Source organism: Artemia franciscana, chromosome 14 (assembly GCF_032884065.1).
Source record: "Artemia franciscana chromosome 14, ASM3288406v1, whole genome shotgun sequence".
NCBI lineage: Eukaryota > Metazoa > Arthropoda > Branchiopoda > Anostraca > Artemiidae > Artemia > Artemia franciscana.
The window spans coordinates 4,850,731-4,876,926 of record NC_088876.1 but is presented as its reverse complement, the minus strand read 5'-3'; the positions used below and the strand labels follow the sequence as shown (position 1 = coordinate 4,876,926).

Sequence of the window (26,196 nt, the reverse complement as noted above, 5' to 3'; positions counted from 1 at the left end):
GGGGGGGTTAAGGGGTTTGAAGCACCTAACCCCCAAATGTTTGTCCAAGTCGTAAAAAACGTAACAAAAAGGAATATAGATAATTTTTTATGCGTTTTTTTGTCTAAGTTTGTACCCCCCTTCCCCCGAAAAAGTTCTGGATACGCCCCTGTCCACAACTCCAGTTTTAAGGGGGGTAAACATCTTAATTGGTCTTTCGTATAAGCCTATAACTGTCACGTTTAATATCAGTTATTTGAGTTATATTTTATTACATCGCATTATTGATATAGTCAATTATTATTCTAATGATTCTGCGTTTAAAAAACGTATTGGCTGCCAAAATGCGCATTGCTCCTTTCAGTTGTTTTAAGAGAAGCTAGTATCAAGGGACAAGTTGTGCATACATGTGCACCTGATGTCTCTAAAGCGTTTGAGAGTGCTCTTCAGTCACAAGGTCTTTATTCATTATATGAGGTTAGGGTCAACTCCTCTATTGTTTTAGTTTTAACGCTGCCGAATCTCAATTCTTATGTAAGATTAAATCAAACGATCAGATTTTAGAAATATACCAGTTTGACGTGGAGTTAGACTGGGAGGGATGCTTCCTCCGTATATTTTCAGTGCTTGTATATGTAATGTTCTTTCAGAGATACCCTCTGCCTGTTTTCTTGGGTTTTTCTGAGGCATCTTACCTTGGATATACCGATGATCTACTACATATTAGTCGATCAAAAGTTGGTTTAGCACCGAAGGTGCGTTCTTCCTTCGAAAAAATCGGTTTATCCCTAAATATTGCTAAATATGAATATCATTAGGCCCGGCGGATTAGGTTAGGCCAATCCACTCGTCCTGGCCGAGTGGATTGGTGCGCTGGATTCAGGATCCTTTGTCTGAGAGGACGCGGGTTCGAATCCAAGTGTACCCAGTTGTTCAGTTAGGGACGGGGTCAGTGGCATGACTCTGTAAGCTTAGCCAGAGTCGACCCAGCTCTAAATGGGTACCTGGAGAAATCTGGGGAAGGTATACAGGAAGGGTGTGCGAAAGGACAGGATGGTTGGCCCCCAGCCCCCTATTGCACTTCCTGGTTGAAGGGCCAAGAAACGGAGATCAGCACCGCCGGTAGGGACTGTAAAGTCTAATGCCGTATCCTTTACCTTTTTTTATTAGACCCGGTTAAGCTGCCTTTTTTTTGTTATTCCTCCTGTTCGTAGTCTCGGGTGGCTCGGGATTTGGGTATGCGAATGAGTTTCATATCTGCGGTGGAAAACTGTATCTGCTATTAGAGATAAATTAAAGATAGGTTATGGTAGGTTAGGTAGGCATTTAATGGCAGGTATATGTAGGTAAGTATGGTAAGTATAGGTATGGTATGTATGGTAAGTTAAGTTAGGTAAGTTATGGCAAATCAGGATCGTTACAACAGGTACTGTCTAGCGAAATTTTATCCGACTTTCTACGACCAATCAAATCCATATTTATTACTTCCGACATTGCAGGTTTCTACATTATTTGCCACCTTCTTACCAGAATAGAAACGTAATCACTCGGTTTGGTACTACTGATATTGTGTGTACTCTAAGTAACCGTCAATATTTCTGAAGTGTCCTTGAGCCTGAGCCCTCACCACTGTCTCGTCAGATTTTCCTATGCTGTTTGATACTATTGTAATTATTTTTTTTGTGTCGTGAATTTATTTTTTTTTGCTTCATCATTTTTCACTGTATGTAGGTTACAAATTAATAAGTATATATATATATATATATATATATATATATATATATATATATATATATATATATATATATATATATATATATATATATATATATATATATATATATATATTGGTTTTATCTCATTATTTCATGGCTTTATACTTACGGAATATCTAATGCAAAATAAATGAAGTTAATTTTGAGTACAAAGTTCCGTGGCAAAATCATTTATTTACAATATATTAAGCTTCTAATATCATATTAAATCCCAATTATTACACTAAAATGGTAAAAGACAAATAGATACAAAAAAATCCGTTTCATGGCACTTCGCAATTTGACTGAAAAGCTAACAATCCCAGATATATATTTCGTGGTTTTATCTCATATTGTAATGGATTTATTTTTCAACTGACGTTGTCACGCTCTTTAAACTTGCGGGATATTTAATATTCAATAAATGAAGTCAATTTTTGAGTTCAATGTTTTGTGGTAAAACCAGAGACGAAGCATGAAAATACTCTAACGTGATCGTCAACAAAAAAATCTAAAGGTTAAAATGTCACTGGTAATTATAAGTAGTAGCAATGTCTGGTAATCATTTCCTTAGGAAAGTTTCATGCTTAGAGAAATAGAGAGTTTACCTGTAAAAATGCTGTAACTCAAAATCTTTTCGTTCTTTTTACCGGCTGAGTATGTTTTACAAAGAACCAATCAGGTTTTATAAGGCAGAGTTATTTGTCTCCAGAAACTTTTTCGTCTTAGCAGACTGCTTAACGCTCAGTATTAGTTAACTCAAAGCACTGGTTGACTGGTTTTACAAGGCTGGGCTATTTTCCTCTCCAGAACTAAGCAATAATGTGATAGCCTTACGAAAATACGTCATAATTGCAAACCAAAGGAAATCAAGCCTACTTTTTAACATGAAAGTAGTAAGGTAATGTATAGCTTCTACGAGGTATCGGGTCAAGGACCAACAATTCTTGTTGGAAAGCGAAATTTTTAGAAAAAACAATTTCTGCGTGAATTCAAGAAAAATTTTGCTTTTTGACAAAGTTTATTTTTCAATTTTACAAAAAGTAATCTGTAGCCAAGCTGGCCGAGTGGATAGCACACTGGCATTGCAATCCTAAGTCTTTCAGGATTTAGTTCTAATTCTAGTGTTTCCAGGACCCAAGTCCTGGGCTTGGGGTGGGGGTAAGTGGTATGACTCTGCAAGCTCAGCCAACTGAAGTCTGGTGGCAAAGGACCTTTGAGACCTGAGTTTCGATACCGTTGGGTCCACTTCACCACAAGTTACAACAGTAGTCTGCTGGTAAAAGTACCTTACCTGTAAATCCTGGTAGACATTCACAAGTGAAGTCTGAGACTCCAAGGGATTTGCAAGCTGAGTTAACAGGACAGGTGATATTTTCACAAGCGTTGAGTTCTACCTCACACCGCGGCCCATCATAGCCTGGCAAACACTGGCATGTATAATGCGTATTATGGTTTCTGCACAAACCTCCATTTAAGCATGGTTGAGATTCACAGACTTTTTCTACCCACTGGAAGAAGAAAAAATTATTTTGTAAAATGACGTAAGAATCGTAGATATCAAACAGATTACTTTATTGGTAAGTGTCCGTAACTTCCAGCGAATCTCTAAACAGTCAAGTGACACTATATAAAAGGTGCAGTCTATTAAACCAATACGTCTCTTTGTACAATGAGAGTCAGTTGATTTCCGTTGATCACAAGAGAGTATAAATTTGTATGTGCGTTTAGTCCGACAAGCTCTTAGTAGGTCGTAATGACGTAATTGACATATCTAACGGTTTATAAAGCTCCTTTAATGGAGCTTTATAAAGCTCCTTTATAGCAAAGTTCTTTATGCAAAATTGTTTTCACACTCATTTTTATTTTTCTATTCAGTTTCGATCATAAAAAAATAAACTGAACTCATTTTGAGTCTTTGTTGTGTCTTTAGGAAAATATTTTGCGACTATTGCTTCGAATTTTACTACTATTAAACGGACTAGCTATTAGAATTTTGAGTTGAAAGAAACTTGGTCCTCGTTGGGGGAGAATCTTTGTCGCTATAAAATGATAAAAATACATAACTTTTCAGTGACACAGTCGCTGAGTCATAACAGTCACAGGATTTCATGACGTCATATAGAGAATAATACGTAATAGATACCATAATTTTTTTTCACATCTTACCCAAATCTAATCGCTTCTGGCCACATACAAAGGGCATTAGAATTTCCGTTTGGATGAGCCCTCTAAACATCATATAGGAATATTGTTTAATACGATCACGCCTGTGGGAAAAAAAACGCATTTGTGATCTTTCTTCTGGCAAAAAATTCAAAATTCTGCATTTTTTTTTTAAGTAGGAGCTTAAAATTTACAGCAGGTTTCTCTGATATGCTAAATCTCAGGGTGTGATTTTCATTAAGATCACTTAAATGTTAGGGGATGTTTCCCCCTTCTTCGAATATCTGTCGTATTTTTTTTTCAGGCTCGTACCTTTTAATAGTAAGCATGAAACTTAATGAATTTTATATATTTGGAATCATTATAAAAAGTCATTTTTTATATGTTAGTTGTTGGGAAAATTTTTTTTAGGGTTCAATTGCTATTAGACCGAGTCACTCCTTACTTCAAAGGTTCGTTACCACAAACTGTTTGACTAATCTCAAAAGGAAAAAAATAATCAATTGAACCATTGAAAACTTAAACTCGCTCTCGGCAGAAACTAAATGTATTAGCATAACAATTATTTTCCTTATATATTTTCAGGTCAGATAGTTTGAATGCAACAATAAGGAGCTAATTAAAATTCTGGAGATGATGACTGTTTTTCTGTCTTTGGCTTGTCCTTTTTTCGGCAGTACGACCATTTTCTAACCCGAAGTCATCGATTTCTTAAATGTTTTTCTTCTTTTTTAGAAGTTTGGGTTTTTTTTTCTCAAAATGTGTGCACAATTTAGGTCTCAGAGGTAATTTTTTCTAAATCAGAAAAAAAGTACCATTTGACCAATTTCTTTTTTTTTATATTCTTAGTTCCACCATTAATAATGTCTTTGGAATAAATTATGAATAAGTTTCTGTTGTTAAATTACGATTCCAGAGATTATGGGAAGCCTGAAAAAATTCTACGGGTGGTGGGGAAAGGTTTGAGAAAAGCTTATTTTGCCAGAATAGGTGTTGATTAAGGTCAAAATATTAACCGAATATAATCATTTATGAGGGCTTCAAAAATTGTAGCAGGACGGGGGGAGGGAGGTAGAGTGTTTTAATGACGGAATGTTTCTAATACCAAACAATTTTTTAGCAAATATCAGAATTTGTGCAAATTTTTAATGCGTCTCTCAACACATTTTCCATGGAGTAAAATAGGTCTTGGGGGTTTCCTCAATGGAATAAAATGTAGAGCCAGTAGAGGTATAAAAGTGAAGAGGATAAAACTATTTACGAGTGCAAAATGACCAAACTTCAGGGGACAGTAGAGTTTTCAGTTAAAGAAGTTTTTGACGCATCTCTTCAATGTGAAAACCTGTGTATCGCGATGTGAAAAGAGGGTGTCATGGGGATCTCTGCGATGGGATAAAATGTAGAGCGAGTAGATGCATAAAAGTGAAAAGGATATAAATATCCACGCATGTAAAATATCAACACTTTAGGGGACCGAATAGTTTCCATTGGAAGAAGATTATCGATGCATAAGATGAAATTTTAGGAAAATGTCAAATTATTTCAAATAGTAAGGTATATTTTCCAAGGACCTGTCCTCGAACAGCTCCTGGTGATCAGCCCTATGTGAAAACTTGTTTTTGCATGATTCAACACCATCATGCAGCTTTGTTCCTATAATTAATTCCTTGTTAATTTTTATTTTTTCAACAGAGTAGAATTGAATTTATTACTATAAAATACAAAATTACATTACATAAATTTTATAATGTCATGTAGTTAAAATGCGAATTGATAATCATTTGTGAGTCAATAATTTGACTGCAAAAAGTCAATTAAAAAATTAAAAAGATAAAAACTGGTCAAACTAAACTAAACTTAAACAAATACAATTAAGAATTTTTTTTTAAAGGGACATTAAAAAAGGGGGACAAAAGAAGCAAATAAATACAAAAAAGGGACGAAATATCATCAGCCCATAAAAAAAGAAGAAGAATTAAGAAGATAGTACGATATTTTATTAATTTTTTCTGTGATGAAGGGGAAATTTTTTTTCATATCTGGAAGTAACGCAGTGAAGGGAGGACAAAATAAGGATGGGCTCAGAACAACCTCGTGGCGGCCGTAATCGGGATGGGGAGTGACGTTTGAGGAAAATACTTGCCGTCGAGGCTTTATTATTGCATTTTTTGAAAAAAGGAGGCGCAACGAAACCCTCCTGCGCTCAAGAATTTCCGAGGAGTAGAGAGTAGTGCACCATCCCTTCTTTGAAATTATTCGCAAGGCTCTTTTTGGATTGATTCAATTTTTTCCGATTCTTCGCATGAGATACCAGGGTGCCAAACTGCACAAGCATATTCGAGATGCGGGTAGAGATGTAGTATTGCTGATGTCCTAAGACATTGTTTTCATTACATTTTGACTAAGAAACCACTTTTTTTTCAAAAATATGAAGATTTAGCAGGAATTTGCGCCGAATCAAAATTCAGCTTTTTGACATCGAATCCAAACTTAGCCTATTTTTATGTCAAATTAGAAAATATCTCGTTTTCTCCCTGAATGAGGACTTGTTCAACTCTTCCTCCAAAATTTTGGTGCATTATGCGAGAATTCTATTACAAGGGTATATACCGAAAGTGTTTGTCGAATCTAAACTGAATTTTTTCACTGGTAATAATTATTTGTTCGGTTATGCCTTAACCAATGTTGATTCAACCATTGTGGGTTCCTAAATTGTTGCCACAAAGGCGTTAAGCAATTCTACATTGATCCACCACAAATTCGTAGATTTTTTTTTAACAGGGGCACAATTAGATCCTTTTTGAATTGCGTGAGTGAAATCCCGCAACTGAAATCCGACAGAATCAGAACGTAAAATTGCTTCCACACTAAACTAAGCTCATTGTGGCACCAAAACTGTCTTCATGTTAATTAATAATATAACCTGTCTTCATGTTAATTAATTCAAAACTGTCTTCATGTTAATTAATAATATAACCTGAATTTACTTGACCTTAAACCAGCTGAGCTTACATTTTCATAGGTAGAGTTTCCATCGTAATTCAAACAAGAAGAAAATTACTTAAAGAACAAAAAAAAACAGACTTGTCACTGCTACCCATCAAAAAAAGCACTTTTTCTTGTTTTTCAAGATAGGGGCTTAAAACCTCTTTTCCAGTGTTTTTAATTTTAAAAAAGTCAGAATATAAATCGTTTTCGCACTGGACTTAGCTCACTTGGCATCGAAACTGTCTCCACTTCCAAAAATAATACAATCTGTGGCCAATATTTACTTGACCTTAAACCAGAACTGGACTTACATTTTCACAGGTAGGACCATAAAAGCCGTTCGGACATTGACATGAAAATCCACCATAGTAGTTATGACAAGTGCCACCATTCATGCAAACATTAGCTTCACATTCATTAACATCGACGTCACAGTTCCGACCTTCATACCTGAAAAGTAAAGGAAATAAATTATCTGAAAATTTTATTACAAGGGCTTATCATACTTCAAGAAAAATCAGGGCTGCAGGATCTCTATAACAGGGCTGCAGAATCTCTATAACAGGGCTGCAGGGTCTCTACAACAGGGTTGCAGCAATTCCAAAGATGTTGTGACACTTTGCCGAATAGATATTTATAAATCGCCTTATTTTTACTAGAAGAAGTCCTTTGGTGGCGCAGTAAAACTGATCGTTCTTTGGTCATCCAGAGTCTAATCTCAGCTGTAGCCAGTCGATGCAGATCCCGGGATTCGGTTCTGGTTGAGTTTCTGCGAAAGCATCACCATGATAATTAAAAGAAGAAGAAGACGATTAATAAAGAGCAAAAGAAGACATGCCGCTGCTACCCATACAAAAAAGTAATGTTTCTTGTTTTACAGGATAAAGGCTGAAAACCATTGGTTTAAGGTTTATGACCATGGTGATTCTAATGGCGCACCTTTCATGTTTTTTTTTTATTTCTCGAGAATTCGTTTTCGCAAAAAAAAATTTACGGCAGATATAAACGTTAAGACAATCGACATTCCAGAACGTTCAATGAATTTTTTCTCAGTAGAATTTTTTTTCAAAGTATGTTCTTAAATTTTTGGTTACTATGGTATATAGTTCGTTGTTTATTAAGTTATTTTGCAGCTACCGATTCAAGCGTGATCATATTATTGCTTTTATATTACGTATTAATTCTATAATAATTATTCTTATATTACAAGCTATAAATGAACCTCCCTTTAACAAAGAACTGTTCATCAAACAAAAATTTGAGAAACCCAAACTATTTATCTTCGTTTTTTCTACCCGGTAAAATGTGTAATGTGGAACATGTAACCTTTTGAATTCTCCTGGCCAAGGCAATAGTAAAACATACCATGGTTGCAACAACCAGCTAATAAAATATTACCCCTTTCTCAACGTGCCAGTAGCACCCCGGCCAAATGATTCTGTAGTAATGATTTTTTTTTTTCGCCGATTTTCTGTGCTTCATTGGAACCATTGAACCATAGTGAGATACCCTTCGTTTTCACAATGGAAGTCAGTCATTCTCAACATGCCAGTAGCACCCCGGCCACATGATTCTGTAGTAATGATTTTTTTTTTCTTCGCCGATTTTCTGTGCTTCATTGGAACCATTGAACCATAGTGAGAGACCCTTCGTTTTCACAATGGAAGTCAACAACATACTCTAATTTCAAAAATTTTTGCCAGAAATCGGCCTTGTATTTATTTTATTACACTACGATCGAACATTTCCTGCCAAGGAAATGATAGCAAAGAGTGACTCATGCTAATAGTAACTAAAACTCTAAAAATGAGTTTTATAATAACATATACATAAAGAGAATGGGATTTTTATGGTGGTTCTTTAAATGTAAAACTCATTAAGTTTAAAGTTACCCACAAAAGCTACGACGCTGAGAAAATTTGGCTAATTTTCAAATAAGAGGGAATCATCCCCGAAAAGGCGAGTGATTTTGATGAAACTACACCAACAAATTCAGCATAACAGAGAACCCTATAAGAGGGGTTTTAAGCCCCTATCTGTAAAAAACAAAATATACAAATTTTGTTGTTTTTTCGAGAAGGATGTGAGTTTAATTTTTTTTCATCGTACAAAACCAATGATTCTGGGATATCGAGAGAAGAATTATTCGAAAGGAAATTGGAAGTTCTAGTGCCTTTTATGAGTACTAAAAACTGGGTCATACCAAATTGGCCTTCTTTACTATTTTATGGCGCAAAACCACAAAAAGTCATCAAGTGAAAATTTTGCGATAGCCAAACGATTTTGAATTATCAAAAACAATACATTAAAACTTCTCAAATTCAGAGGTTGTAATGCCGAACGGTAGGGCATTTGCTCCTAAAGATGCACATAGTCAATACAAAATACTAAACAGAAAACATGGTCTTTCAAATGAAAGTAAAGAGCGACAATAAAATTAAAGCAAAGTTTTATAGCGGTACGCTGAAAGCATTTATATATGTACTTGTTTTGTTATACGGAGAAAAGGCAAAACTTTCGCGTACAGATTAGGGGGTTAAAGAGGAGACATCCCCCTCATGAACAGAATAATTTCTGGTTTTAAAAGTTTAATACTACCTTTTACTTTCATTTTGGGAAAAATCAGCTTTTATCTGAGACACGATGATGAAATAAATCTACTTGAGCCGGCTTATATCACGCCAAGCAACGTGACACTAAAACACATGACTTTAATAATCGTGCTACCGGCATCACGCATATTAATTATTGACTAAATTACCTTTTAAGGAGTTACCATAGTTATTTTGCAGTTACATAACTCAGACAATGCGCGTTTCTGGAGAAAGGCCCACAGCACAGATGGAAGCATAGTTGGCGTTTATTAACTATCAAAACAGTAATTACTTGTACATCACTCAAGGCTTTGACACTACAATTGCTTAGGCCTCCAGGTATTGATGAACAGGCAAGGTCGATGCAAAGCGCATCTAACTCAAGGAATCAGTAATTACTACACCGTGATGAGCACAAAAAAAAACAGAAAGCAAATTATCTTCTTTTTTAGAGAGAGAGAAAGATAGAGGAATAAAATTCATCGTGGTCCGAGGGGTTGCTGTCTTTCAGAAGTTATATACATCAGGCGACATGAGTCAAGCGTGGTGGAACTGTACCAACCGTCTTGGGAAGTGTGCCGTGCATGGCAGTACTATGCGATACACGTGACGTTTGGCATGTACAACAAGTGAAAGTCAACGTCCGATCTTTGTAGTCAAGCATAAAGTTGTGTCTACATTTTCATGCTTTTGCCATAGTTTATAAAAACCGTATCTAAGCTGTTTTCAAAAGGAGGCACAGGAGCAACAGTTGGGTGGGAGAATGGCGAATCATTGGTCCACCCTCTTAGTTTTTCAAAAAATCCTTTATTTTGGTACTTTATTTTTAAAATGTTAAAAACAATAAATTACCTCCATTCCCTAGATCTTACAAAACATTTTTTTTATCTTTCTTAAAAAAAAATTGAAAAAAAATTCCTTACCCCCTCCCCACTATATTCCCATTAATTCCTTCCTAATCTATTTTACCCTGATGATGTTCCTTTGAGGACAGTTTTTTAAATAGCTTCTGGCAATTATCTCAGAAGTGTAAAACGTCAGATACGACTTTAAGACGCGGCAACAATGGTTTATTAATCAAAATAAATATTTTTCCAATAAAAAATAAATAAATCATCCTTTAACAATTTTTTAAACATTTAATATGATTCTTCCTTTCAAGTATCATGACCTGATCAAAGTGAAAGTCTTCAGAAGATTCTGAAACCTTAAAAAACTTAAACATATATTCTCAGGGTCAATTCTTAGTATTCCGCAGTATCTGCAGTATCATAGAATCTGCCGCCTAGCTCACTCTTTGTTCCATAGTGTTCTGTTACTTGGATATAAACTTTTCCCTGGTCACTGAGGTCACTTTCAAAATTTTCTGATAGAACAAGGACCCTTATACAGGACACTAACCGCTCCCTACTTAAACCCTTGCTTGACTTGAGATCTTTTCATTTTCTGTCTTGTGCTTCTTTCACGTTTTTTTTCTAACGTTGGGTAGTGAGTAGTTTCCCACTACCCTGTGTTGTAATATCGCTTTTATTTCTGAGCAATCGGCGTATCTTTTCCGCAATTCCAAAAAACTACAGATTCCTCATGCTTCATCACTGCGGCGTAACTTCAGCCTTCTGACAGCTTGCAATATGATATGAAACGCTCTTCCAGAGTCTGCCCGGAGTTATCACTCGTTTGGTGTCTTCAAAAAGTTTGCTCTAGCTAATAATTAAGTTTTCACGGTTTTCCTTAGAGTTGATATCTCTGGATTAGGTTGAATATTTGAGTTGGTGAAATCATGTGCTACTCCCCTGCCTAGCTTGTGATTTTGAATATTTTTTATTCCCCCCCCCCCCTTTTGCCGTGGAACCTTACAGGGGAGATTTTGTTGTACTTGATTTTTGTTGTAAATTTATTCATAAATAAAAGAATTGAGAACTTAACGTGAAGTATTATTATTTTCAAACTTAACTCAGACTAAAGGCGTTTTCCAGGGACAATCAAAATTGCTTATAAGGATATGGTGATTGATACTGAATTGAAAACTTTTCCGAATTTTTTTTTTAATTTTGTGTACTTTTTTGTGATTCAGAATTTTTTAATGAAAAGCGAAAATCCGGAAAAGATTAAGCTGAACAAAAGACATCTATTGATTAAGCCATAAGATTATGGAAGATCAAAAATTTTGATTCTACTTTAACCCTTCGAGCATTTGACAACCCTGATCATTTTAATCAATTTGATGAAACAATTTTAATTTCTTTCAGCAAGGCCAAGGATTTTTCTAGAGAATTTTTCGAAAAATATAAGCATTTTCTTAATAAGTTTATACTTAGTAAGTGATGTAGAGCTATTACCTTGTGCAATAACATTCTTGAGTCTGAATCCTCTTATATGGTGTTTCAAACAAACAAAAATCCAAAAAGGTAAACTACTTCAAAACGTAGTATATATCTAACAGCGTGTAAAGCATGACCATTCATTTATAATCAAATGTGTAAACAGGATACTCTTTCAGAAACTCATAAGAGTGCAAAAGGGTACTAGTGCCAAGAACCGAAATCACCAACGCCATCTAATATTTGGATTTTTTCCATTTTTCAGCCCGCTCTAGAACTCCTAAACACTTATGTTTCGGGTGCTTTAAAATTTAGCACTGGGGAGAGACAAAGAGCAGAATTTATTAAGCTTATGTTCAACTTATGTAATTTACCTATCAAGATACTCCCCTAGCAAACATTTGTTTATTTTGGAAAGATTAGATTGGATTAAAAATCATTCTTGAAAAAAATAATGATTAGTTACCATTTGGAAAATTTGAGCCTAGGTGTTTAAAAGTAAAGTAAGGAATACGGTATTTGATTTTACAATTCCAACCGGTATTCCTTATCTCCGTTTCATGACCCTTCATCCAGGAAGTAGCACTGGGGGGTTGGGGACCAGCCATCCTATGCTGTCACACACCCTTCTGTTTAAATTCACCAGATTTCTCCAGGTACCCATTTAGAGCTGGGTCGACACTGGCTGGGCTTAAAGAGTCACATTACCACACCCGTTCAAACCAAATAATCAGCACAAGGACTCGAACCCCTGTCCTCAAAGACAAAGGGTTTCAAGTCAAGCACACTAACCCCTCGGCGGGGACGATTCTTTCAGAAAATATCATGTAATCCCTAGAAAACGACCATAGAAAATGAGCTTCCTTGTTATTATTATGGTCATCCACTTTTTTTATTTACTTTTTTCATTTGATTCTATTTTTATTTTAGGATACTTCAATGTTTTTAAATTTTTTGTTTTTATTTTTAATGATTTTCCTCGCACTGAAAACGGCTGGTCAGAGGTCTTTTTCAAAAAGTTTGCTTTTTTCTTCAAGTATTTGTTTACATGCAGAAAAACATTTCGTCTGTTTCTTGTCATTACTATTTTTCCCCAGAATGTTCTGTACATATTCCGTCTAATCTCTTTAAACGAGCAATAACTGCATATTTGATTAAGTATGCAGAAATTCTTTCTCTAGACGGCTCCAGATTTTTTTGAAAAATTGGCATTTTGATACTTTCTGGCCTGAAAAAGCGATCTAGATATGTCAAGATTTCAGAAAATTTGTTAACAGCCATAATTCTGGAAAAAAAAAAATATATGAGTAACACCATATTTATGAGCACATTAAAAAAAAAACGGTTAGAATACTTATAACAAAAAATATGCTTTTACTGAAAAAAGTCTGAAGTAATGATAAAAGAAATTGATAAAAGTCAAAAAAGTTTGCGGTTAAAAAATAAGGGGGAACGAGAAAGTATAAGAACGTGGCAAAAATGGAAGTGAAGAACAAGGAATTACTGCTGTTAGAAAACAAGCGACAGTGAATAAATATTCAAAAATGAAAGTGAAGAAGAAAGAAATATTAAGCCTGCGTTAGAAGAGAAACACAATCGCAATCTTCGACACCGACTTGTTTGAACAGAAAATTTTGTCTGTTTCACATCAAAGTTAGTTTTCACCAGAAAGCTCTATGTATATCTTATATACATTTAGATTGATATAAATTCTACACCAAGGCTCCTATAACAGGATAAAAAAATGGAATTTCGTTAATAAGATTTATAAAAAGCGCGAAAATCAGGGGGAAAAAACCTGTGTCAATTCTGCAAAAATTAGGCCAAAATTAACACGGCGTTTAAAAAAGAATGCCCTTTTAACTCAGATTAGTTTTTGAGCTAGCATAATCCAATAAAACTTGCCCTTCCCTCCTCTTCACTACAGGTGACATCTATAAAATAGCCGACTGTCGAACATACTTTAGATACATAACTTACCCTGTGTTTTTACAAAAACAGGTGTAATTATTAACGCCATCTTTGCAAGTGCCCCCATTTCGGCATGGAGAAGAGATGCATTCGTTCAGGTCTACTTCACAGTTAAGTCCAGCAAAGCCTAAAAAAGAGAGTTAAATACTACAAAAAACTAAATGTGATAAGTAAAAATCGTTGATAAAAACAAAGGATCATAAAGGTGTTTAATTTGAATTCTAAGAAATCAAAACTAATTGAAGAACGTCCAGACTCGAAGAAGTCCAGACTGTTTCAAATACCAAAAAATCGCTGACCAGCACCTTCATTTTGTATGAGTTTCTTTTCTGTTATTATATATAAAAAAAACAACTTGATATTCTGTCGAACTTGGGCTTTAAACAATAGGTCACAAGGATTTTCAAAAGCAAGAACCTTACTACAAATAATAAAGCAATAATGAACAAAGGGGGATCTTAAAGTCTAACCCTTAGTCCTCAAAATTCCATTATTAATATGATTTTCATATAATTTTTGAACGTTTCAAGAAATACACTCGTTTTTGTTATTTTTTCTTTCAAATATTTGTCGTACACTTCCAGCAAAATACATTATTAGATGCAAACCCCTTAAAATAACTACAAAACACATTTTTTTTTTTATACGAATCTTCAAGAAATAATTCTACCCACTTCCTTAAAACCTCAAATGGTTTGACAGCCCGTTTCTGTGAGGACTCAGAGTATGAAAAATATTTTTAGAAATTTCTGAAAAAAGGCTTCGAAAAGAAAACTTACTGGATAATTTGTGTAATTGTAGGAAACACCATACTAAGGCAAAATATACTAATAGTACTAAGGCAAAGTTTATGGAATGGGCTGAAAAATACATTTTCAGGTTGGATATAGGCTTAATCATGGTCTTCGCGTTAACGTAGGCTTAATTAAAAAGCCGTGCCTCCAATATCTTTTGCGTTTCTGCATTCTCTGGCTTCATCACATAGAACAGATGATTGCAGAAAGTCAGTAAAGAAACTCATCCTACCTTATATTCCAAGATATATAGCTTTTTTAATTCATAAGTCCGATCTGATGTCCATTAAGTATATATCCAGGGGCAAAGTTATTTGTCCAACTCTAGCGGCAAAAGAGCCCAAATGTTCGGAAAGCCCTTTTCAGTGTACAGGGCTTCGTTTTAGTAGAACAATGAAGATATTGCTCCTTGTTAAAACGAAAATAATGCAAGGATTTGGTCTGTAGAGAACCACAATTACTATACCCAAGAGAACTTTTGAGGGTGCTTCTTCACTACTTTGGATCTACAGATCACTGATCACAGGAAAAAAACAACAAAACTTGCTGTATGAGATGATAGTTTTGAAGATTCACAAAAAACCTTCACAGAGGATTTTTGTTAACCAGGGTGAATGTGTTGAGCCAGTAGTTGTAGAATAATAGGAGAGAGCTAATTTGAATAGAAATAGAAGTGTCTAAATAGGTCTTAGTAACAAAATAGGTTACCCCATAGCAGTGCAAAATTATTTTGTACACTGTGGTGTTGATTCGGTGAGAGAAAAAGAAAACTGTTTTCCTACTTTTCCTACTAAAATTTGAGAAGATAAACACTTGAACGAGGTTTTAGACTTACAGATAAATTATATGATAAAAGTAAAGAAGAAAAAAAGTTTTAATCAATGTCTGGTTATATATATATATATATATATATATATATATATATATATATATATATATATATATATATATATATATATATATATATATATATATATATATATATATATATATATATATATATATATATATATATATATATATATATATATATATATATAAAGTTTTTTTCTTAAGAAGAAAAAAAGTTTTAATCAATGTCTGGTTATATATATATATATATATATATATATTTATATATATATATATATATATATATATATATATATATATATATATATATATATATATATATATATATATATATATATATATATATATATATATATATATATATATATGTATATATATGTTACCGTGAATGTCCGAAGTACCTTTTACCCAAAGTTGGACCCTTGAGCCCCTCTTTTTATTTTTTTTTATTTAAGTCAAAAGATTGTTCTTTCATCCAGGGCTTAGCAGAGAATAGGCCTTGTAGATTCATACTGTTATTTTCTCACCATATTTATAAAAAAGACAAATTACCTTTATAATGGACCCTTGAGCCAGAGCCCCTCCCCCCATATTCACCCTATTACTTATTTGATTTCTAAGAAGAATCAAGACGTTATTCTTTAAACCAAAAGCTTATTATTTATTCCTTGTATTATCAAAAAGGAGGTCTAATAAATTTCGATTATAATTTCCCATCATACTAAAAAATCAAGAAAAAATTCCTTGTCTATAAACATCTTTTTATTTATATTTTTATGACCTTTTTTCTTTTTCTTTTTTTGACAAAATAATTTAGATACATTTTTCCAGATACTAATAAATATCGATTTCCTATTTACATAATCTGTATCTTGTCAGACAGTAATATAATTTAATAGTTATTTGCACGCCATATTTGAACACATCTGTTCGGACAATATATAACTGATTGCTTAGCATGATACATCGAAGCCAAGTCTTCGATGCTACACCTTATTTCGGCAATTAAAAAAAATGGCCATTGAAATGTGATACGAAAAGCAATAAATAGCTCAGCCATTTATGATGGATGTCTCAGTTTTATTAACACAAAAAAACAAAAAGAAAAGTACAGAATAGAGCCGTCCCTACAATTGGGAGGGGGTTATGGATTCTTACTTTATGGTTTCTGAGAATGTACTTGATCTTATTATAACAAAAGAAAACAAAGTAAAATATAAAAGGAACTAGAAGAAGAAAGGATAAAATAACAAGAAAAGGATAAAAGATAAAATATGAAAGGATAAAATAATAAAGAAAAAGATGGACAAAGTAAAAGATAAAAGGAACTAAAAAAAAACAAAGGACAAAAGAAAAAGAAAAGGATAAAGGATGAAAGAATAAAATAACAAAGAAAAAAAATAGAAGGAGTATAACAATAAAAAAGACACATCACCGCCTCCCTTGCGAAAAATTCATTTTTCTTGATGGTCAAGATGTGGGATTAAAATTTTCCAAAATGGGGGTTTTCATTTGGTGCAATTTTCACTTTGATCTGTATACCATTTTGTGGAGTTTTAAGAGTTTTAGCAACGAACTTTCATCATTAAGACAAATCGTCTGAATCACCTGAATCAGCTTTAAATGACGATCCTTCCTCACTTGAGTTTTTTTTTAATATGATAATAACTTCTGGGTTACTATGGGCTAGAGCTTGTTCATTCAACTATGATTCCGGTTTAGAACCACTCTCGGAAAAAAAAAAAAAAAAAAAAAAAAAAAAAAAAAAAAAAAAAAAAAAAAAAAAAAGCTACGATGTTTGTCACCATAAAACTGTTGTAAAAGGAAGTGGCTCTTATTGAAAGACGGATCTGTTAGGTGTAAGAGCAAAGAATTTTAAAAGTTAAGGCGTTTCCGAAATCTTATTAGGTACTTTCAAAACGAGTCATCATGTTTAAATCTGAAATTTGACAATATTTTTCGATCACAAAATTATCTTCGGCAACCAGGATGGCATTGAGACAAAATTGGAAAACCGTAATATTCGTTTCCAGACAACCAAAGGTTACAGCAATTTCACCGTCATCCTATCATATCATCTATTTTTCTAACAATTTTTGAAAACATTTCTTCCCCTCCCCATAAGTGAGATCTCTAGTAATGGTCACCTTGAAACCAAAACCGAATGTAGGCCTATGTGTAAGCTAAAGAGGAAAACGGTAATAAAGTAACAGGGAGATTGCTGTGTTCTAAAAGTCGGAACAGGGGATCTTTAAACAACTCATAATTATCAACACCATAAAGCCCAACGGAATGAATATTTAAGATTTTGAATCTTTGCATCTTTCGTTGAAAATACGAAAGATGGAATCGTAGAAAATACAAACCCCCCAGTAAGTTCGACAATCGGATATTTCATAGATGTTAGCTGTAGTAAAGAGAGGGAAGTTTTAATGGATTTACTAGCTCAAAAGCTAATCTGAGTTTATTAGGAATTCTATTTTTAAAACTAAAATAGTGACGAAGACCACACTGCCTTTCCATAACACACAAACACAAACTTGCATTTAATCATTTTGTTCTGTTTTGTTTGAATGAATTTATTATCTCACTTCAATCTATTTATCAGTCCTGGTTGAACTTCGTTGAAGTAAGGATGCTAAGGCTGTTTTTTTTTAAGTTTTTTGCTGAAGACAGCCCTTGGACATAGGGCCGAAATATCCACTGAATTGATTTCCATTGTCTTGAAAAGATTTTCCCTGTTGTTTCTACTTTATGTTTGTTTGTTATTTTTAAAACTGTATTAATTTTGGCCTAATTTTTGCAGAATTAACACAGAGTTTTTTCCTAATTTTGCACTTTGTTTCTAATGTAAACCTGAATATACTGATGCATTCATATGTGCATAAATTCCTTTTTTGTGGTGACATTTCTGAAGGGTTCAGGTCCATAAATACATACGTGTACTAGTGTATTGAGTAACCATCCTTTAAATTTACGTTGAAACTCGGATCATTAAGTGCAACTTTCTAAGAAGCCTCATTTTGAAGTTTCTGTTCCTTAGGTCCCAAATTTCCTAAAGGGATATTTTCTTGACATTCCCCAAAGTTCCCTAAATTCCCAAAAGGTCCCAAGATCCCTAAAGGGATATTTTTTTGACATTTAAACCATTAGATTGCTGTTAAATTAAAGGAATTTACTACAAAACCCAACTGAATCATGAAAAAGAGCTTAATCCTTGATTATTCAAAACTGTGGAGTTTAATATGGGTTAAACCACAGCATAGAACTTACAGAGTAGTTCAAAGCCATTTTGAAAATGCAGAAATGATCTTCTGCGAACAATTTATTCAGAACTCACAAACGTTAAGCATTGGGCTTTTAATTGGCAAATTAATGTTTATAACCATAGCTACACGCAAGGGGATAGTGGTGTTGAAATGTTCATTCATAAACCCCCTGAAAAAATGGTTGCCTACAAGTGAAATATTTCGTACAGTCAAAGCCCCCCACGTTTCATGTCTTGAAGAATGATTAAATATCGAGATTAAAAATGCTAAATTGCACTATGCAGATTGTTGCTGAAGCATCTTAAAGCGCAAAGCATAAGAATGCAAAACTCAGCCATGGAAAACCAAGAAAAATTCTGTGTATGGATGATTCTTTAGAGCTTCCGATTCTTCCTCAAATCGTAAATTAGTCATCACATCAAAGCTCTAATCTATAGCACTAGTCTCAAGCATCATGCTGTACTCTTCCGAAACGTTATCAATAACTAAGACCCAGATAAAAAAAAAAGTGGACACCACTCAAACTAGGTACCTATGATGAGTATGAAAAAGATCCACAACACTGAGATCCTGACGAAAGTATAACAGTTCAAAATAGGGATGAAACCTTTTTATTGACAGTGAACAGATATAAAATTTCTTAACTGGATATTTCGAACACACATACAGTGTTCATCATCAGTAGTAAAACTTAGCAGTAAACTAACAACATCAGCAGTAAAACAGTAAAAGTTATCTACTGAGATCCTGACGACCTTCATTCGATTAGAAGCCCGTTCAGTCAACTGGTAAGGCCACCTACACCTCCTCCCATCAAGAACCTTTCCAAGAATCGCCACAAATTTTAATCTTTTCCTACCTGCAGCATCAACCCATATGACGCTCCATCCCTAGTCCTGAATTGGGTAACCTGAATTGAAATCACACATTTCAATCCCTCGGAAAAACCAGCTCTTCCTTAGCTGCAACATCAACTCATAAGAGTTGATGTTGTCAGACTAATCGACAACCCGTCGATTAGTCCTGATAATCAACGATTGGAGAAGACTAGCCTGTGTTGTCAATTAGTTCCCTCTACACTGCGACCCTGCTGAACAAAAGGGTTGAGTCAAGGAATTCAGCCAACGTCTGGGAAAAAGACACTGATTCTCATTCTCCTAGCAGTTAGAATTATGTATAGCATTTTTTATAGGATCTCGATAATAATTACATAACAAAAAAAGCAAAACAATTAAATAAAAGCAGCATGGTCTTACCTTCAGGGCAAATGCATTCTGTTTTATCTCCAGATTCTGAAACATGACAAGTCCCATCGTTTTGACATGGATTGTTGTCACAGAGTCGCTCATTTACAGGATTTTGACAGATGGAACCTAAAAGCATTTAACGACTTTAAAAAACAGACAATCCAAAATTTTAGGGGGGCAAATTGCTTTAGTGAAATAAAATATATTATAATTGATTTAACAGTGTTAGAGTTTCTCAGTCACTGTGCCATAACAAGCATGTTTTTCATGAGAAAGCCATGGCTGTACCTCCACCGTTTGCTCAATTCTCCACGCTATGGTATATAAGTGGCGGTTCTGGCCTTTCTTGCACTCAGGGAAAAATCTTGATTGCACCCCGTCTCGTCTCCCGCAAAATTTTCATATATTAACAAAATCATTTTCAATTAATAAATTAATTAATAGTTTATTTTTAAATGACTTTTTAATTCGTCTTTTAAATTATTTGAGTATTATTAATTATTTTAATCCTATTAATTATTTTAATTATTATCATTTACTTAACTTTTAGTTTATTTTTGTTTTATTAATTATTTCAATTTATTAACTCCATCACCATTTTATTTTAATAAAAACAAAATATCAAAAATTACAAAATGATTATAACCGTTAGGTTATTTATTCGAAGTTTGGCACCCCTCAGATTTCTGAGCTCAGGGCAAGTGCATCCACTGTCCCTCCTCTAAAACCGTCTCTGTGGTAAATAAAGCACCCTTAACATTAGTTCTAGTTAGACTTCCATTCCTGGACGCGTGTCTTACCTGACGCCTTTGTCTAGAGCCCTGTTTCCACTGCCCAGACAAAAAGAGAGTAAGTAACAATTTTAATAACAACTGAGGTGCTGTGGAAAATTCTTACTAACATTTTTTAATGAAATTCCCAGTTCAAAGGTTATTGAAGAAATTTATTGATGCGACATCATAAATTCAGAGAGTAAAACTCAAAAGTTGACCCTTTTTTCAAAAAGTCCATGAGCCAGATGGCACACGCTACGCGTGGCGGAGAAGTGCCATGCATTGTGCAAAGTTTTCATAAAGAGGTACGGGGTGATGGTCCTACGATATACACGAGGTAATGGCGAGTGACTAATCTCTCAAAACTAGACCTTGAATTTCCTTTATTTAAGAAATGACTATGGGCGAGTGTTATATTTTATTGTCTTTTATTCCATTTTTACAACTCTGATTTTTGAAGTTCTAAATGGTTTTTTAGATCTTATTATTCTTCTAAATGTACCTTTTTTAAATTTCCGCCCAATTGATACACTTCTACGTTTTTTAGCAAAAACTTTTAGCTAACAGTTTTGTTTTTGTTGGTTAAGAGAAAAGCTTTAGTGAAATATTGTACGGTATAAACCGATCTCTGATATGGAGGTTTAGGCGCTTTAGCATATTTCGGTTACTATGGGTTAGGATTCATTCTTTACTAGGCTCCCCCTAAGGGGGAAACCATAATTAAGCCTTTGTAAGGAAAAATAACACCAATAGTAAATATGGTGGCGACTAAAATCGAATCGGCTAGATTTACAAAATCCAAATCGGCCAGATTTGCGATTCTAGATATGTATATTTTTACAACTTTTTTTCCGTAAGATTTAGAGCCCAGGAAATCGAAACTAAAACATTTTTTGATCCCTCCCCCTGGTTCTTGTCTTCCTACCCCAGGCAAAACCGCCAGAAGAAACCTTTTTCTTTTTCTTGCCAGCCAAAACTGGTTGGAAGGGGAGGGGGGGATTCGCAGAAAGAATATGGCAATAATCGCAAAAAATCGGAGAATATGTATTCTTTTTTTTCAGTTAAAGAACGATGCTACAAAATATGTCTCTTTCACAGATAAAATATTGGTAAACGTCCTCAGTTCATTTTAACAGTCCTGCAAAGAAATTCAAATGTGCGATATAAGATAGCGCAGCCACATAAGCGAATACGCGTCGAAAACACAAGTTCTCGAGCGAAAAAGTCCCAACTATCTAATTTGGCACATAAATTACATTGGAAAAATACACCGATTTGAAGAACTCAATGCGTAGCCATAGCAAAAATCAGCCAAGTGGCATAAATGCGTTTAGTTTGGCAACATTGAGTAGTGCGTGTATGACAAATTTCTGAAATTCATAAGAACGAGTATATTACCAGTAAAGCCAGTTTTACATAGACAGGAGGTTGTGTTCCCACTTGGGTCTTCCTGGCAGAATCCATCGTTCAAGCAAGTGGAGACTTGACAGAGAGGTCCTGCAAAAAAAAATGTTGTAGATGTGGTCACATCTGCACATTGAAAAAGAATACACATTAAGATAATGACTCCGAAACGAAATGAAACCTTTTAAAACATACGTAATAATGGTTTTACGTATCATAGATTTATGCTTGCATCAGGTGCGTACTCACAATTACGCCCTACAGGTAGGGACAGAAGAGATTTATTTCACAGGATGATAAAGGATAAAAAAAAAAGTATAAAGATCCGCCTGTGCCATTGCTGGCGCATAGGGCGTCGATTCGATGTATCAGTTGATGGGTGTTTTTTTACAGGGACAAGTAGCAAGCTTGTCGCCCAGCCTTGATACAGCGGGGATCGAACCCTGGTGCTCTGTATTGCCAAGCAGAGCATCAATCCACTGTGCTACAACAGGTTTCACAGGTTTCATGAGTCTGATGAACAGGTTTCACGAGCACAATCCACTGTGCTACAACAGGTTTCACAGGTTTCATGAGTCTGATGAACAGGTTTCACGAGCAAAATCCACTGTGCTACAACAGGTTTCACAGGTTTCATGAGTCTAATGAACAGGTTTCACGAGCACAATCCACTGTGCTACAACAGGTTTCACGAGTCTGATGAACAGGTTTCACGAGCACAATCCACTGTGCTACAACAGGTTTCACAGGTTTCATGAGTCTGATGAACAGGTTTCACAAGCACAATCCACTGTGCTACAACAGGTTTCATGAGTCTGATGAACAGGTTTCACGAGCACAATCCACTGTGCTACAACAGGTTTCACAGGTTTCATGAGTCTGATGGCTAAACACATATTTTATGATAGTTCTTTCAGGCCGTTTTTGGGAGAATCAGCCAAATTGTAAGTGATGAGGGCTACCACTTACATTTTCAGAAGAATCATTTATCAAATCTCCCATTGAAATTATCCTATTTTGCATTTCACGAGTAGATATTTAATATTCTTACTTGTAAGTTTTAGCGAAAAAAAACATAAATTGTTTTCCTGTATTTCTGTCAAAAAGTGTGCTTTAATTCTAATTAGATTATTTTTGTGACGTATTTCCTTAGGCCTATCACATCATTGGGTAATTGTAAGCCATGGAGGGAAGCCAAATAAATGTCCACTACCTGTTGCTATGGAAAATCTTGGCCAGTAAAAACATAAAGAACCTGATTGGCTAATTTTGAAAATCTAAGCCAATAAAAAGGACGAAACATTTTGAGTCACGATATTTCTTATAAGAAAACTGACTGTTTCTCTATGAATTCAAGTTGATTAAATCATTCCATTATTCGTGCATTAAAAAGGACACTCACTCTCCCTACGGGGTGCACATCTTTGGAGCACCCCTTGTTCCACCCATTCCCTTACGTACGGTGCACTTCCAAAACATTGAACATCTTCCTGCCACGGACAAAACATTCACCATGCGTGGCTCTACTATGTACAATTGTTTAAAGTGCGTGACCCCTAAATCCATGCTAGGTTTTATAGTGTTTATTGACACAATAAGAAATTCTAGAGGAGGGAATTTCGAACGGTCGAACGATGCTTCGACCGTCAACTGCGTATTATGTTGGAAAAATAAATCATGCTATTGAAACACATTCTCATATAAATTTTTTCATAATTCACTTGATGGGGAAGTAACATCTGTTTTCCACAAAAAATATAATGCCTGGTAAATATAAGAAAAAAACTAAAAAAAAAGGAAAAAACTGAAAAATAAAAGAGAAAAAGAAAACTAAAAAAATATGAATAAATATATATAAAAATAAGTTGTTTGTGGGTTATGTCTGTCTGTCTGTCTGTCGAGTGACGTCGTGTTTGTCCGCATATGACGTCTGAATTATTTCACACTAATACAAAAGAAGAAAAAAAAACTAAAAAGAAAAAAAACTAAAAAAACCTAAAAAACTAAAAAAAACTAAAAAAAGGTAAAAAACTAAAAACTAAAAAAAACTGAAAAAACTAAAAAAAGGCAAAAACTAAAAAAAAACTAAAAACTAATAAAAAAACTAAAAAAGCTAAAAAACTAAAAAAACTAAAAAAACTAAAAAAAGGTAAAAAACAAAAAAAAAACTAAAAACTAAAAAAGAAAAAACTAAAAAAAAGGAAAAAACTGAAAAATAAGAGAAAAAGAAAACTAAAAAAATATTAATAAATATAAAAAATATAAATATAAATATAATATAAATTAGCAATCAACAAAGCACCGAGACACAAATGACGACCGGGACACAGGGAGTATAAATGACGACCAGGACATAAGTAAAAAAAAAACTAAAAAACTAAAAAAATGGTAAAAACTACAAAAAAACTAAAAACTAATAAAAAAACTAAAAAATCTAAAAATCTAAATAAACTAAAAAAGAAAAAAAAGAAAAAAGGAAAAAAATAAAGGAGAAAAACAAAACTAAAAAACGAATGTATATACAGACCGGGACACCGGGATACAAATGACGACCGGGACACAGGGAATATAAATGACGACCGGGACACAGGGACATAACTACAAAGGGGACGCCGGGGTGCACAGGGGGATATATAAATGACGATGGCGACTCAGGGAATGGTCGATTAGCAATCACCATCAACAAAGCTCAAGGGCAATCATTAGAATCATGAGGTATAGATCTGAATACGGATTGTTTTCCCATGGACCATTATATGTTGCATGTTCAAGAGTCGGTAAACCTGACAATCTATTTATATGCACAGACAATGGGACAGCAAAGAATGTTGTATATTCGCAAGTTTTACGTAGTTAAAAACATATATATATATATATATATATATATATATATATATATATATATATATATCTATCTATATTCACAGGTGGGACATAGGGACACAACTACAATGGCGCGTAACTAATATGGCGCGTAACGACTTACGCGCGCGGGGGGGCTTGGGGGGGGGGGCGAAGCGCCCCCACCAACTAGGTGTTGGGGTGGCGCGAAGCGCCACCCCAACAGCTAGTATATATATATATATATATATATATATATATATATATATATATATATATATATATATATATATATAAAAGTAAGTAAGACGGCACTAGACCCTTAAGGTCCAAACTGGCGGTGCTGATCTCCGTTTCATGGCCCTTCAGCCAGGAAGTGCAATGGAGGGTTGGGGGCTAACCATCCCGTGCTTTCACACACCCTTCCTGATTACCTTCCCCAGATTTCTCCAGGTACCCATTTAGAGCTGGGTCGAATCTGGCTGAGCTTACATAGTCACGCCACTGACCCCCGTCCCAAACTAAATAACTGGTCACAACCAGGATTGAACGCGTGCCCCTTGGACACAGAATTCCCACGCCAGCGCGCCAACCACTCAGCCAACCCCAACCACTATATATATATATATATATATATATATATATATATATATATATATGTATATATATATATATATATATATATATATATATATTGTTCATTTTTGGTTTAATGGAGTTCTTTAATCTTTTTTTACAAAACTTATTTTGTAGAAAAAGTTTTTTTTTTAATTAATTTCTGTTATATATATATATATATATATATATATATATATATATATATATATATATATATATATATATATACATATATATATATATATATATATATATATATATATATATATATATGTATATATATATATATATATATATATATATATATATATATATATATATGTATATATATATATCTACATATATAACTATATATATATATATATATATATATATATATATATATATGTATATATATATATATATATATATATATATATATATATATATATATGTATATATACGTAATAATAGAAGTACCCTCGAAAGTTTGAGCTTAATACCCTCAGTCGTACTTGGTATATTGCGGAGATGTCTTATTGTCAACCACATACCAAAAGTGCGTTTTGATTTAATTTTAAGCAACATTTAGTTTTTAAGCACAATGGACAAATTACATAACTGTGGGGGGTTGACCTACCCAATA

General features: G+C 34.0%; 1 protein-coding gene and 1 long non-coding RNA gene across 3 annotated transcripts in view; one reads left to right on the top strand and one right to left on the bottom strand.

The window, feature by feature from the left end:
- LOC136035213 (protein crumbs-like) overlaps positions 1 to 26,196 on the bottom strand; it is a 225,149-nt gene that overhangs the window by 117,093 nt on the left and 81,860 nt on the right. For both annotated transcript variants that reach the window (XM_065716825.1, XM_065716826.1), the window contains exons 6-10: positions 22,107 to 22,205; positions 19,945 to 20,061; positions 13,783 to 13,900; positions 7,199 to 7,337; positions 3,028 to 3,244 (exon numbers count right to left, since the gene is read on the bottom strand). In XM_065716825.1, the coding sequence (XP_065572897.1) occupies positions 3,028 to 3,244; positions 7,199 to 7,337; positions 13,783 to 13,900; positions 19,945 to 20,061; positions 22,107 to 22,205 (690 nt within the window). The remainder of the gene's footprint in view (positions 1 to 3,027; positions 3,245 to 7,198; positions 7,338 to 13,782; positions 13,901 to 19,944; positions 20,062 to 22,106; positions 22,206 to 26,196) is intronic.
- Positions 376 to 4,791, top strand: LOC136035217 (uncharacterized). The gene is made up of 2 exons (XR_010619363.1): positions 376 to 456; positions 4,485 to 4,791. It is a non-coding gene; the product is annotated as an uncharacterized LOC136035217 (long non-coding RNA).